The sequence below is a fragment of the Perca flavescens genome, chromosome 10 (assembly GCF_004354835.1).
Source record: "Perca flavescens isolate YP-PL-M2 chromosome 10, PFLA_1.0, whole genome shotgun sequence".
Classification (NCBI taxonomy): Eukaryota; Metazoa; Chordata; class Actinopteri; order Perciformes; family Percidae; genus Perca; species Perca flavescens.
This window is the reverse complement of record NC_041340.1, coordinates 13,670,330-13,684,483: the sequence shown is the minus strand read 5'-3', so window position 1 is coordinate 13,684,483 and position 14,154 is coordinate 13,670,330. Positions and strand designations below refer to the sequence as shown.

At 38.6% G+C, this 14,154-nt stretch overlaps 1 protein-coding gene across 1 annotated transcript in view; it reads right to left on the bottom strand.

Annotated features, from left to right (window-relative positions):
- Window positions 1-14,154, bottom strand: part of diaph2 (diaphanous-related formin 2) — a 410,316-nt gene that overhangs the window by 163,418 nt on the left and 232,744 nt on the right. The window contains 1 exon segment of the mRNA XM_028589075.1: window positions 11,660-11,754. Coding sequence (XP_028444876.1) covers window positions 11,660-11,754 — 95 coding nt within the window.

Sequence of the window (14,154 nt, the reverse complement as noted above, 5' to 3'; positions counted from 1 at the left end):
GATAGAATTTGGTGAAGAAAGAGACAAGAAAAGAGAGGAGTAACAGAGACAGAAAAGAAACAAATAAAAAACAGAAAAGAGATAAACAAAGTGTTTGAAGCTTATTCAACTCTAACCTGAATCTATTGTGAGCCCCCAGGACTTAGAGATGAATCTAGCTTTTAAATATTAACTGCAAGGGGAGTATGCCTCATAATGCACATATCATAATTTATTAACATAAACTTTGATAAAAACCTAATACATGAAGACAAGGTACAAGCAGAGCATTGTCTTAAAAACAAACTTGTCAAGGTGGAAAAAAGGGGATGCACTTCACTGCACTGCATTGAGATCATCTCTCATTTGGGATTATTCTTCTTTGACAATGTCTCATACAGTCATCCTAATACAGTGCTGGTATATAATGAGGCTGTCAATCAAATAAGAAGAGAGCTAGCATGCAAAGCAGTAATAGAAATTAATTTGTTTGTGGGGTCTGCTGTCTGAGAGTGTCTCTGTGAGTGATGTGCCATCTGTCACAGAAACAAAGACACTAAATTGGAGAGTGAAAACAGAAAACAAATTTTGCTCGGTTAAGAAAATACAGCACCCAGTGTGCCTGAGGAGACACTGCATGGACTCCACCTAATCAAAATGTAACTGTTGTGCTGTACTGTGCATAAACTTGTCTGTGTGGGTGTGTGTATGTATGTGTGTGTGCCTGCATATGTGCATGCGTGTGTGTGAGCGTTTTAATTAATATTCAACCTGGGGACAGAGTACCTGACCTGTAGCTAAAGATCAGCAGTGTGGTGATGATAAGTGCAAAGAACATGTAGTACCTTGGGTCCTGGCCATCAATTTCTGAGGTACATTTGATATTGCACCAAGCTAAGCCTCGCCTCTCTTTCCCCTGCCTTTACTTTGTTTATTCTAATACTTCTCCTCCTTTTCTTTCTTATTTTTTCAGCCCCACCAAATCACCATAATGTATTTACCATTTCATTGTTAAATTAGCATTTGATGCAGAAGAGAGTTATGTGCTGTGCGCCAAAATAAACCACAATTAAGCCCAAGGAGGACCCAATTTCTCCTGCTTAAGCTCTAATCCAACAGGCCCAATGCAAAGCCATACTTATCACCTTGCCCCACATGTGCATTTTTACACCATGCAAATGATGCCCGACAATGTGCCAGGCTGCTACAATCACCTGTTGTTACAGCGGAGAACAAAGGCTGGCATGGGCACTGCCAGACCCTGCAGCCAACGAGCTGCCATGTGTAATGATGGGTCCCATGCATATGAATGAGCATCGTGGTGATATGGGTGATTGACAAGAGAGATAAACAATAATAACAAGCATGGCTAGTACGAAGGACTCCTGTGAGACCTGGCGGAAAGGTTGTTGCCATGGCGAGGTGAAGAGAAGTAGTGCAAAGCCGAAAGCTGACAGCGCTGGGGTTTGTCAGTGTGTATTATGATTTCCTGGGACACACTATGTAATTAGCCATTTTAAAGGAAGGAAACGTTATTATTTTTTAATATATAGGTATATCTGAAAATAATGGGAAAGAATATCCATGTATACATTTCCTGAAGGGTGGAACTGTATGGAGCGTATTTTACATACAAAGCCCAATTGGGCAGATACTGTCCCTGCAGATTCCAATTTATTTGGATGACAGCCACTGTGGTATTGTGTCAATTCATAGTTTGAAATTATATTAAATAAAACACAGCTACATGAATGAAACAAACGTAATTTAAATGAGTGTTCATACTACAACAGCACATTTAATTTAGGTAACAGATTTTTGAGAAAAGAAATGCATTTTGTAGTCATGATATTGTGGCTGTAGTAAAAGAGAACTTAGCATAGCTGTTGCTAAAATATGTGGCAGTATACAGAGAGCAGACCTGCCAACCTCTACGCATTTTGCGTAGTAGATACGCATTTTGCCATCTAAATACGGTGATGCGATTGTCACTTTGTCACAAGAAAATCAGGTGACTGCTTTGAGTTCACTCGTTGACGTGCAGTAGCCGTCTCAGTCTAGTAGGCGGCTAAAACCTATGGCTAAAACAGTGTAGCAGCCACGAGCATGCTGGGAAAAAAAAACTAAATAAGAAGAGTTCGACCAATCACACCATCAGGTTCCTTCCTCTAATGTCAAGCGGGGATATTTTATATACTGTCTATGGGATATCGGCTACTGATAGTAAAACGAAAGCATCACATGCAAGTGTTATTCATTCCTCTCTCATTCCCGTTTAGTTTGGCTGGTTTCCCCAAGGGAGGACGGTGCTTGCAAAGGTAAACGGATTTGATGTAGAAAGGTGAAATTGTGAAATTAATTAATAACTTTGGAGAAACATAATTTATTTATATTATTATTTATAAAGCCTTGCATTTGGTATACAAAGTCTTGGATTTCGTTACAAAGGTCTTATATATGTTTTGCCTTTCCTAGAATTAAGTTCATACCGTAACAAAATTAACTGTTACTAATGTAGGCTAATTAAAAACTGACCGGAGCCCGTCGCTGGACGCACCGGAGGACCGAGACACAAAGTAAACACGCCTCTCTGACCGGTTCTGGGGGGGTTGGCGGTTAAACTGAGCGGAGAATGTGCGGAATGTGTCGGTGTCGGTTGGACCTTGGCTGGCCGCTCGGTACCTTCAGACAAAGCTCAAGCTAACAGGCTAACGGCTTATTAGCTAGTCAAACACTGAGTGGTAACCTCTGCAAAGATAGATATTATAGATATTATCAAAATATACTTAAAGCGTAACTCTCGCCAAAATGCAACCTAGGGTCTTTTTGTGAATGTACCCGAGTCAAACTTTCGTTTAAAAGCATATTTAGGACAGAAGAGCCACTTTTAAGATTTACTGTACTTTCGTTTGGGAGTGATAGGGGCACTTTTATGCTAGCCTCAAAATCGCTTTTTTTTCGAACACTAAGAAGGCTCGACACAACATGAGACTTTGCTCAAAGTATCACCAGGGGCTCTACACCTTAACGAAAGTATTGACAACATTGTTTGTGTACTAGAGGTGGGCGATATATTGTTAAGACGATAATATCCAAATTGTTGTCTGGATGATATGCAAAATTGGGATATCGAATATTTCATAATTTGTACAATCCGACCCCCCAAACATGAAAAGAGCTGAAGGAAGTTAAAGAGAAAACAAATACGGTATATTTATACAAGTACGTACAGCCAAACTGAACTAATCAATACAGGACCACGATACAACACAGCCGTTACGAGAGCCTTCCAGGCAGCTCATAACATCCCGGAGGAAATAGCCTGACCGAGCCTTCCAGGTTGTTGTCGGCGCTAGCACGCCGAGCTAGCTATATGACCGGCAGAATGAGAAAATAACTCTGGCACGACCAGAGGCGGAGGACTGCATTTTTGTGCACAATGAATGGAGTACCAACTGCAGGATCGTTGCCCAGCACGGCTCACCTGACCTGGAGCCTTATTGTTAATATACTGACCATTTTATTTACTATGAAAACAGCACACTGCCGTCTACATAGCCCCCGATGCTATCGAGTTATTGAAAAAAAATATCGAGATATTCATTTTTGTCAATATCTCCAACCCTTATTGTGTACCCCGAGTTTACTAAAAAGAAAGGTTTTGAACAACTCACCGTAGCTCTTGTTGTTTCCGGCCGCTACCACCTCGGCAGTCAAAGCGAGTCGATATCCGAATGCGAATGAATATGAGCCATATGAGGCTCCTTTTTCAACTACAAGGTCAATATTGTTTTTCAATAACGACAAAACAACGAATTATCCATGCATTTATATGGAACTAAGCTTTAGGAACTTTCAATCTTTACTCTCCTCCCTGTTATGTTGCATTTGGGAATTGACTGTTTTTGACTGATAAAATGGCTGCGGCCGGAAACAACAAGAGCTACGGTGAGTTGTTCAAAACCTTTCTTTTTAGTAAACTCTGGGTACACAAACAATGTTCTCAATGCTGAGTTCATGTGTAGAGCCCCTTGGAGAAAAGTCTCATGTTGTGTCGGGCCTTCTTAGTGTGTTAAAAATAGCTATTTTGAGGCTAGCATAAAAGTGCCCCTATCAAATTCTATCTATTCAAAAGGCCATTTGACCGAAAAAACGGTAAATCTTAAAAGTGGCGATTCCGTCCTAAATATGCTTTTAAACGAAAGTTTGACTCGGGTACATTCACAAAAAGACCCTAGGTTGCATTTTGGAAAGAGTTATGCTTTAAAGTACCAAAAGTAAAAGTGCTCATTATGCAGTGTATATATATATATATATATATATATATATATATATATATTTTATTTTTTAATTTTTAATTTTATTTATTATGATCCTGTTAATTGTATGAAATATGACTGATAATTTAAATAAAATGTTTTATTTAATTCATGTAGCCTACTTGAACATAATTATTTTCTAGGGTTTAAAATGAATATAGATTTAATGGCACATTTTTTCCGCATGCGGGCCGCCGTGTTCATGAACCAGAACTTCGACAATAAATTAGTAAGTTGCTACTCAAAAAAGTTTTTCAAGGTTGGCAGGTCTGCAGATTATTTTCACTTCATTGGAAGTGAAAATATGTATATACAGTAGGTGTTGGTTTGACCCATCAATATGTCCTTATGACTACACAAATGTGCACATGATGCAACACAAATTCCTGTTCAACTATATTACTGTATGTTTGCAGTATTACATAATTTTTACCTTAACATAGATTTCCATGCTGAATAAGGTTGTGCAAAAATCAATGTAATATGTGGAACATCCTACTGTTCATCTTAAATCATAAAATGAATCTCACGGTTTACTTAAAAGCCTGGTATGTCAACCAGTAAGTACTCAAAATGATGTGCACACATTTACTCATTAAGACATGCTGACTTTAAATACAAGAGATGCTGGACACTTTACTGCATTTCTTTGATATTCTTATATGTGTATTTGCACACAACATAGGGCACTATAATTACAAATGAATAGCGGTGGTGCAGTGTTAGTCATTAGCCTTTCCTTTTGAAAAGGAGATGGGGTAATATAAAATACACTGGCAGACATTAAACATTAAGAAGCTACTCTGATATTCCGCAAAACAAGCCCCCAGGGCCATATCATCCGCTGACAAGAGTTAGCTTACCACACACACCAAAAACTGGGCGTGCTTAAACATTTAGTGATGACTCCCTCATTTCAAGCAGCTAGATCACATGGCATGTTCTGAGTAGGGGTGGGGAAAAATAGCTAGCTCTGCAGCAGCCTACAAAACTGCTCTTATGGTTTGTTTGAGATAAATCCTTAGTCTGTGTGTGAATTTCTATGTCAATTCACTACTCTCTCTCTCACACTCTCTTTTTCTTTCTTTCTTTAGCTACATGGAAGTGGTTCAGGTCACCTTGGCCTGTGGGCCTGCATCTTGAAATCCTAATCTCAGTGTTATAATGCACAACTTTTCATTATCACTCATTAAACATAATTTACATTTCTGCCGATACCATTTATCCACTTATTTGCGTTTTTAAAACGCACATATTGCTTGCTATACATTTAACACTTATGACTTTATACCCATGGAAAACATTTAAAGCACTAGAGTTCAAGCTTTGTTTACAATAACTGGATCAAGTGTTACAATAGAAGAATAGTTTGAATATTCCTGCACCGACACCCACTTACAAGACTTGTAAGTATTTCTGTCACACAATTTATTTAGGGTTAAAGTCAAACACTTGTTTAAAAAGATATAGTAGGTTAAGTGCACTGGAAAACCCTGTTCCCAAACAAGAAAATCCTGACAAGCCCGAAGACATGGACTTGATGTGGGGTAATTTTTATCAAGTGCAGCAGAAGTCTGAATTTGAATAACTTCCCTGTGTATATTTTGATGTAACTTTTGAACTTCAGTGGCCAACTTAAGTTGCCAACAATAAATCCTTTGTGATTGTGCATTAGTGCTAATAAACTGAGGTCAATGTAGTGATGAGCTTTGATGTGACATGGTTATGAGCCATAATTGGACATCACAGGGACTCACTGCAACCACTACTATATATAGAGCATGAGGAACCTTGCCCTGCTTTTGCATGATGGAGGTAGAAAAGCTGATTAGACCTTAAAAATCTCATCTTTGTCTGGGGGGCATTATACAAGGGTTTGAATGTATTGTCGAAAATTTAAAAATGTGTAAACTGTTATTTCATTGTAACATCTCCCAAGATATGCCAATTATGCAACGAGGGAATTCAAGGTAGTCCAGCAGAATAATCGTACAACAAAAATAAGAAAAAAGTGGCAAGACAAAAGAAGAAGCTTGGAGAGCACACTTGCTAAACTTTAATCTAAATTCCTTGAAACCATCACAACTTAATCACGACTCCTTTGGAAAAAGTTTCTCCCAGAGACTGCAAACCATGTGTTATGAATAAAATACCAACATTGCCAGCCACTTGTACTTAGACAAAGATTTTCCAGAGACCATTTCCACAACAGAAAAGGGTTTTCAGCAGTGCTTTATTGTCAAAATGGGCCAGCTTAGTAAACGTTTTCAGCCACCTTGAAATGGAAATTCCAACATAATATTTTACACGCTTAAAGTAATTTGGTCTAAACTGTCACTACAGTTCTAGAATATGCAATAATTACTACGACACATCTCCCGACCAAATTGTGAAAACTATTCAGTGCATAAATATTTCACTCTTAGTTAAAACTACTTAGGCAGATAAACTTTCAAATTAACTCTCACTCTCCCAATTGGAACATAATGAGGATGAAGGACATAATGTATGACGATCCAATTATAATATATTTAATGCTATTTACATTATTTTCCACTTCCACTTACTGTTGCCGATAATTTAGCGTTGTTGATACTTTTGCTCATCTTCATAATTTGTGCTTTTATAATAATGTGCAACACCTGGACTAACACTGCTGCTGAACTGAATGTAAAACATGAGCATTGCTCTACATTACAACAAAAAAACTAAATTATGTGGGGTGTATTTAAAAATTCTTAGGTAAGTAATGACACTGTTACAACAAAATAATATGAATAATATGGTAATGAATAAATGTCATAAGACACCTTACACTTCTGTTCTCAGCCTAATACACCATAGTAACCTTGCCAGTGAACTATTATGAGCAAACCACTGCATGTGTACAAGTTGATTACACCATAAACTATTCAAGTTTACACGTGCTAATTAATAATCTGTCCATTGTTTGGCCTCCTTGTGTTCTATTGGCAGGAACTGTAAGGGCATTGGACCAAATACCATTATTATGCCAGTTAAGCCTTCTCCCTGAGGCAAAGAGGCTTTTGGGACTTTTGGAGAAATCAAAATATCAAAGGAGAGCCAACTCAAGTCAATGACAGCAAGGTCGCAGGCATAGCCACATGATAATATAATTTAATTTAAATATAATATATAATAACATTCCCTTTATTTGCCAAGTACATTTACACATGAGGAGCAGTGGGCAGCCATAGTCTGGTGCCCGGGGACCAACTCCAGTTGTAATGCCAGTGCATAAGTCAAGGGGATGGCAGCATTAGGGTTAGGGCTAGTTTATGTAGATAGTGTCAGCCATCATGATTTAAATAATGTGAGTGAGGTATATACACTTAGCCAGGGTGCTACTAAAAAGAACTAGGTGTGTTGGTCGTCCTGTAGTGCCAAAGTAAACGCAAACACAATGCAACCAGGACCCTGAAGCCCAGAGCGCACGTACCTGACTCTTTCACACAAAAACACCGTCTACAGAACCTTCCCATGTCGCTTCTGTTGCCAGCCAACAATAGCAATGAAAAGCTTTGTCAGGCTGTCAGCCCTTTAAAAGCAGACCTTTGCCAAGCTTTCTGAGGCTCAATGTGTTTTCATTGAGCCAACGTTCCTTATTGTCTTTCATTGTCCTCTTCATCTCATTGTTATACAGGGTATCGTAGTGGGGTGGCTCTGATGTCTTTTGGAATTTGATGAAGCTGACCTTATACACAAAAGTGACCTCTGTCCACTAGCTCTATGAATATTGTAGGCAAATGAGATGGATAAAGAAAGGGTGAGAGAAAGATTGCATGCAAACGTGTTTGCACATGTGTATAGACTTTACACACATGAATTGGGTGGATGATAAATGACAGAATTGTGCAGGGACTAGAAAACAGCGGGGATAACTGACACTATCTATCCATTTGCATGTGCTGAACGTATGTTTGTGCGCTAGTCGCATGGAGATTAAAATAAATAAAATTGTGAAGATTCATATGGAGTCTGGATGAATGGTGAGAGCCAGGACTGTCTGCCACCATTCAGGGATGTGTACATCATCTCTGAGGCGCTGATGGGCCCTAATGCAGAATAAGGAGAGCCAATCAACTCCTATCTATCCACTCTGCCAGGGTGACACATTGTAGGGGTACTTCAAGGCCAGCGCACTGCCACATTCTGCTGACAAATCATTACATTAGACATGTCGACTGAGAAAGAAGATAATAAGATTGAGTTACAGAGTTTCAGATGTGTTATGAACACCTCTTCCTTCCATTTTCACTATTACCTCCATTCATCAGTAACCCGCTTGCTGGTCACTCGTCTTTGCAAAATAATGCAAAGGGAGAAATTTGAATTTGTCTTGTTTTATTTTCCTGTTGTATGAAGTGATACACAACCAGTTAAAACTGAGCCATTGTTTATCAGATCTCTTCATCAGAGGACATGAATACAGGAGAGCTTTGTAAAACTGCCAGGTACAGTACAGTAGCAATTTTTACAAGGTTGGAGTGTTCATTAATGCCTAACAATTTGTATAATGTTCAGAAAAGCATGGATATCAAACCAACAACATATGTAACACCTTTGTTACAAAACAGAGTGATTCTATTTAACTACTGATAGTGGTTCCTGTGTCAATAAAAGTTGCAGCAGTAGTTTATTCAGAAACTAAACAGCATTTTAATATTTGCCATCAAATTTGTCATGTCCCAGTAATAAGTCCTTTTTGTTTGGCAAACCTATTTTAAATGTTTTAATTGCTCTGTGCAAAAGCAACAGGTGGCACCAAGCTACAAAAACTACAACTGCAAGAGCACACTACTACATTACTTAACCAATGGCTGATAGGTTTCATCTCGCATATACTGTACCTTTTATTTAAATATGTTTATTTGCTTCTTTCTTTCACCATTTCAACTCCATTAATTATTTACTTTTATTGTATGTGCACACATTCGCCCACTCCTTCTTACATTAGCAAGATGGTAAATGCACTTCCTTTTAGTATTTCCCAAGCCGTGCAGACGCATCCTTCTACTCTGTATGTATGTGCAGTTGTCCATGTGGATAAATGGTGATTGGCGTGTGGCTGAAAGTGGGTGGTGTAGAGTGATTAATCAGCATAATGAGTGTAGATGAGCACTGTGCAGATGGAGCCCACACTCAGGACTGTGTCACCCAGCAGGAAGTCTCTTTGCGCCACTCCAGTGCCTCCTGTATAGCTCCAACTGTATTTCTTAGGCGTGTGTCGCTTGCTTCCTTGTTACATTTGTGAGCTGATATCTGCATGATTTTGTTCTACAAACATTTAACTCTTATTTTACCAGGAAGGTTGTTTAAGTTTACAATCTGTGACATTTTCATATAAATAAAGATTTTTACTTTTCTCTGATTTTTCCTCTACTTAGTAATATACTTAAATTCAGCGTGGTGTCTTGTCTGATCTGAGGTCGTAGTCAAATGTACTTTTGTCCCATTAAATGATTACTAGGTTATAATCAAATTCAAAAGGAGAAAGCCTACATTACCACTCAAACGTTTCTGAGAAGCCTTCATATACAGTATACACAGTATCTGTTTATGTTTTATTCTCAAGCGATCTACCCATTGTAAATACTCTAACACTGTAAAATATTAGTGAGAGCAAAACTGCAAGACAAAATTAAAGCTATGGGTGAATTATTATTATTGTTGCACATCTAAACTGAGAAACACTGCAGGTTAACTGAGCAATTATAGGTAAACACTACACTCAAAGGAGGGAAAAACACTGACACGGTATATTGGAAGTAAATAAAAAAATAATTTAAGTGTTGTCCTATTTGTCAAGTCCAGGCTTTACTTTGTCTTTAGCATCGTTATCTAACCAGCCGCGACACACTTGCCAGATGTGGGCTCCTTCTGCACCGATAAGTTAACTCAGTTGGTCCTCTCGCCTCCCCATGGACTCTGTGACATTAGCTTGGTTCCCAGATGCCTACGCTGACTCACATACTTGTTGTCGTGAGCTTTGTTGAGCCTTCCATCTTTTTTAGCAGCTTTATTGTCATGCTTCACATTTATTAAGGAGGGAGATGGAAGAGGTAATGGTGATAAATAGAAAACCTCACAAAATACAAAATACATGTGACCAATTTCTTATCTTATCCCTGACCACCTGGCACGCATTGGGTCACATGGATTTTTTTTAAACAAAAAGAGACTGAAGGTTACAGCTGATGCCTGTATCATAGTGACTGCATCACTGAGATTATCTGTAAATGGATTGTGTATTTATTTATTTTTTTAATCATCTGTAATTGTTGGTTAGGTTTAGCTATGATTTGTTTATCACAACTTCTATCAGTACCTTGGTTCAGTGCCAAGGACTTTGAGATTACCTACAGTAACAGCCTTGAGAAATTAGTCAAAGAGTTTCAACTATTCAAGTGTTAAGTTCAGTATTGATAACGGATTGGAGTCGGTGGCTTGGTCAAGGTCAGTTTATTGGTAGCTGTTTGATATTGGATGGACTGGTTCTTTTTCCGGTGTAAGCAAACCAGAATATTCTAAGCCAGTCCAACCGTTTGTTCGGTGCTGTGCGCAACGAGGCCCTAGTGGGGATGCGATGGGGCCACAGCTGCCTCGTTGGCAGATATACACTATTTCTACTTTGTTGTGGAAAGCCTGAAGGTGGGAAAAGGTCAACACTTTAACTTTCTTCTTCCTTCACAAAGCAGAGGGGGGTCTGCCATCTCATAACGTACACACTGTACTTTCTGCCAGATTGCTAGTCAATTAAAGGTTATCACAGCTCAAAATAATAGTCCTGCAGGGCATCTCTCAAGATGTGTGTTTAACACAAGGACAGTGCAGGAATCAGTTATTAGTGTAATTGAGGCTCACGCTGTCCAGCGATGCTTCTTCACCTCAGACACACAGCTTTCAATTAAAGCTTTCTGAGACAAGAAAAACAAAAATAAAATTGGAGCAACAACAAGTAGCCTTTAGGAAGCTCATCAATTATGGTTTAAGACAAAGGCAAGAGGAAAGGAGGGTGGAGTTGGGGAGACTTTGCCAAGCCTTGTCCTTCATCATCTATTATAACAGGATGAATGGGGGGTCTCTATGGTCCACATAAGAATGAGGAGACAGACATGTGCCAAAAACAGACCATACCAGGTGTAAAATGGGGTCACCAATCTGTCCGCCAGACACTGAAATTCAAAAATGATCTTTTCACGTGAACGTGTACAGAAAGTCGCTCTCACCCTCTCTGCCACACACACACATTTTTCAGAGGGTAAAAATAAGTGTGTGTGTGTGTGTGTGTGTGTGTGATAGTGAAAAAACTAACACACCACACTGCACATCAGTCTTACCTGGATGAGTGATTCGCTCAGTCTTTCCTCGTCTACCTCCAGCACAATGTCCCGGATCTCTTCATAAGGCAGGCGGAACGAGCCCAAGAAAATTGCTGTTGTGATGGAGAGAGAAGAGAGTCATTTCCTCTACTTTTTTTTATTATACCGCAGGGTTCAAAGAGACATTTCAGCACTCATCACTACTCAAACAAAATGACCACAGACCTAACTTGTCACTTGGAAAAACTAATACACTTTCTGGCCCTCAACAGGATAGTTTGTGTTACCCTGACAAAAATTGGGAAGGAAAACATCAAGATTTAACAGTAATAGAGAAAGGTGCCAAAGTCATACAACATACAAAGTCTTAAAAGGTGAACCATAATTATAATAATAATAATAATAATAGTAAGTTAATACATATAAGTCAGTTGTGCTTGTGGTAGTAGTAATGGTGTCATTGGGAGGGCTACAAGTTTTTTTTGGGTGGATACAAGTACATTGAATTGGCCTCAGGGGACAGACAGTCTAGTGGGTGTTTCACTCTCCAGGTGGGGTGCCTACAGTGGAAATTGGAGCTGATAGTGTATCCAGGTGGAAGTCACAGGTGGAGGTTTGGTAATGAGTTGGAGGAGACTCTCTCAACAGCTGCTATACTGCCGCTGCAGAGGGACCTGATGTCTGTATTTGACGTGCAGCACGGAGAGGTAGTGCATCTTTTTTTTTTGGTCAATCTATTACTATTTATTCCACAGACGATTTACTGAATATACTTAAACATAGTCATGACATATCACAATTATTGCTTTTGAGGTGAGGTAATAATATCTATCTTTATTTACTTAACATTAACCTTCCTGGCTTCACAGTGTACAGTTTCTGGTGACTCAGAACTGTACAACTGAAGTTGAACTAGCATTGCTCATCTTTTTCTTTTTCTGTTGGTAATCTACATTTATATATTTCTTTCCTAATTAGCATGACATCTTCTTGATTGGGGAGCATTTATATCAAATGGATAATACCCAGGGGCTAGAAGGGGTGCACCTGGGTGGCATCCAGCCCTCAATGAAATATGATTGCCCCCCCCCGGGGATTTCCATTGGATCAGAGTACTATCACTAGGCTGCCTGTTCTGCCAATTTTCCCAGCCATTGTCACATGACCAATTAATGTTTCCATGATGACTTTCCAAAATTCTGATACCATGGAACCAGCACTGAATTTATATATATATATATATTTTTTTTTTTTTTTTTTTTTTTTTTTTTTTTTTGGCAGACTCAGCCTATAGAAAACGTGTATTGTATGTGTATGTTTAAAGTGAAAACAAGTGAAATTATTAATGAATGTGATGTTTTATTTAATATAATTGCATTGTGTTGTTTTATCCTGTCTAATATATAGATTAAGCTGACTGATTGGTCCCCCCTGTGCCACCCCACTTAAAAAATCCTGGAATCGTCCCTGATCATGTCATCCTTGTTTGATGTTTAAACGCTATACATGTATTAGTGTCTTTTCAATATGTCATATATCCCCTTCATATGAAACCAACAGCTGGATACAAGGTTCTCTTGGGGGAAGGGTTGTCAAAAGTGGTCCTGGGATATATTGTAGATTGCAAACTGAAGTTGATACAGATGGGGGAGAAGAGGCAGTCTGAAAATCCAACTTTTGCTGCTATCTAGGAGTTGAATCTTTACTTGCTATATGGTCTATCAGTGATGGGTGTGGTCACCCTGCACCTGTTTGGTTATTCCCTTGCTGCATACTAACCTAAATGTGCCAAGTTGAGCAAAGTGGTGCAGATTGAGGTGTGTTAATGCAGTTTTGGTGCACATTATGGCAAAAGACTGCAACTGCACATCCACCAGTTAAACCATTGTTTAACATTACACAATTAATAAGAGTTCACATTAGTTGCAGTACCTGTAGGCTGCCTTGGGAAGTCACTGTGCTTATAATTAGTTAGCTAATAGTGTGAACTTGTACTATCACAATTGATCATAATGATTTAATATATGCTACGTTTCAGTACACACATACTGTAGACTGCTAACACTGGCATAAATCTATTATAAGTATGTGTCTATTGCTTCAATATAGATCCTTACATATATATATAAAAAAACTCAAGTTAACACATTATAAGTTAAATTCCGTCAAACTTATAAAGAGAGTACACTTTTCTGCTTGGTTTATACTGGCTCATACTCTTCTTTTAAACATCAGACGTCTTAAAAATCAGACACTGTCTGGTGAAGTTTGCTTTCACAGGGTACACTTCTGGCCTAATTTCTTATGAGTATACTTTTCTGAACTCACTGATTTTTTAACATTTCAAGACTACAGTATGTGTAAGCGATTGTTTTATTAAAGATTGCAGAAAAAGAAATGTGTACACCCTATACCATATATAAATGTCCAATCCGGCTCCTTCTCCTGTTGTACCACCAAAACTTCTCAAGGCAACAGATTATGTACTGATCGCTAATGATTTAATAATAATA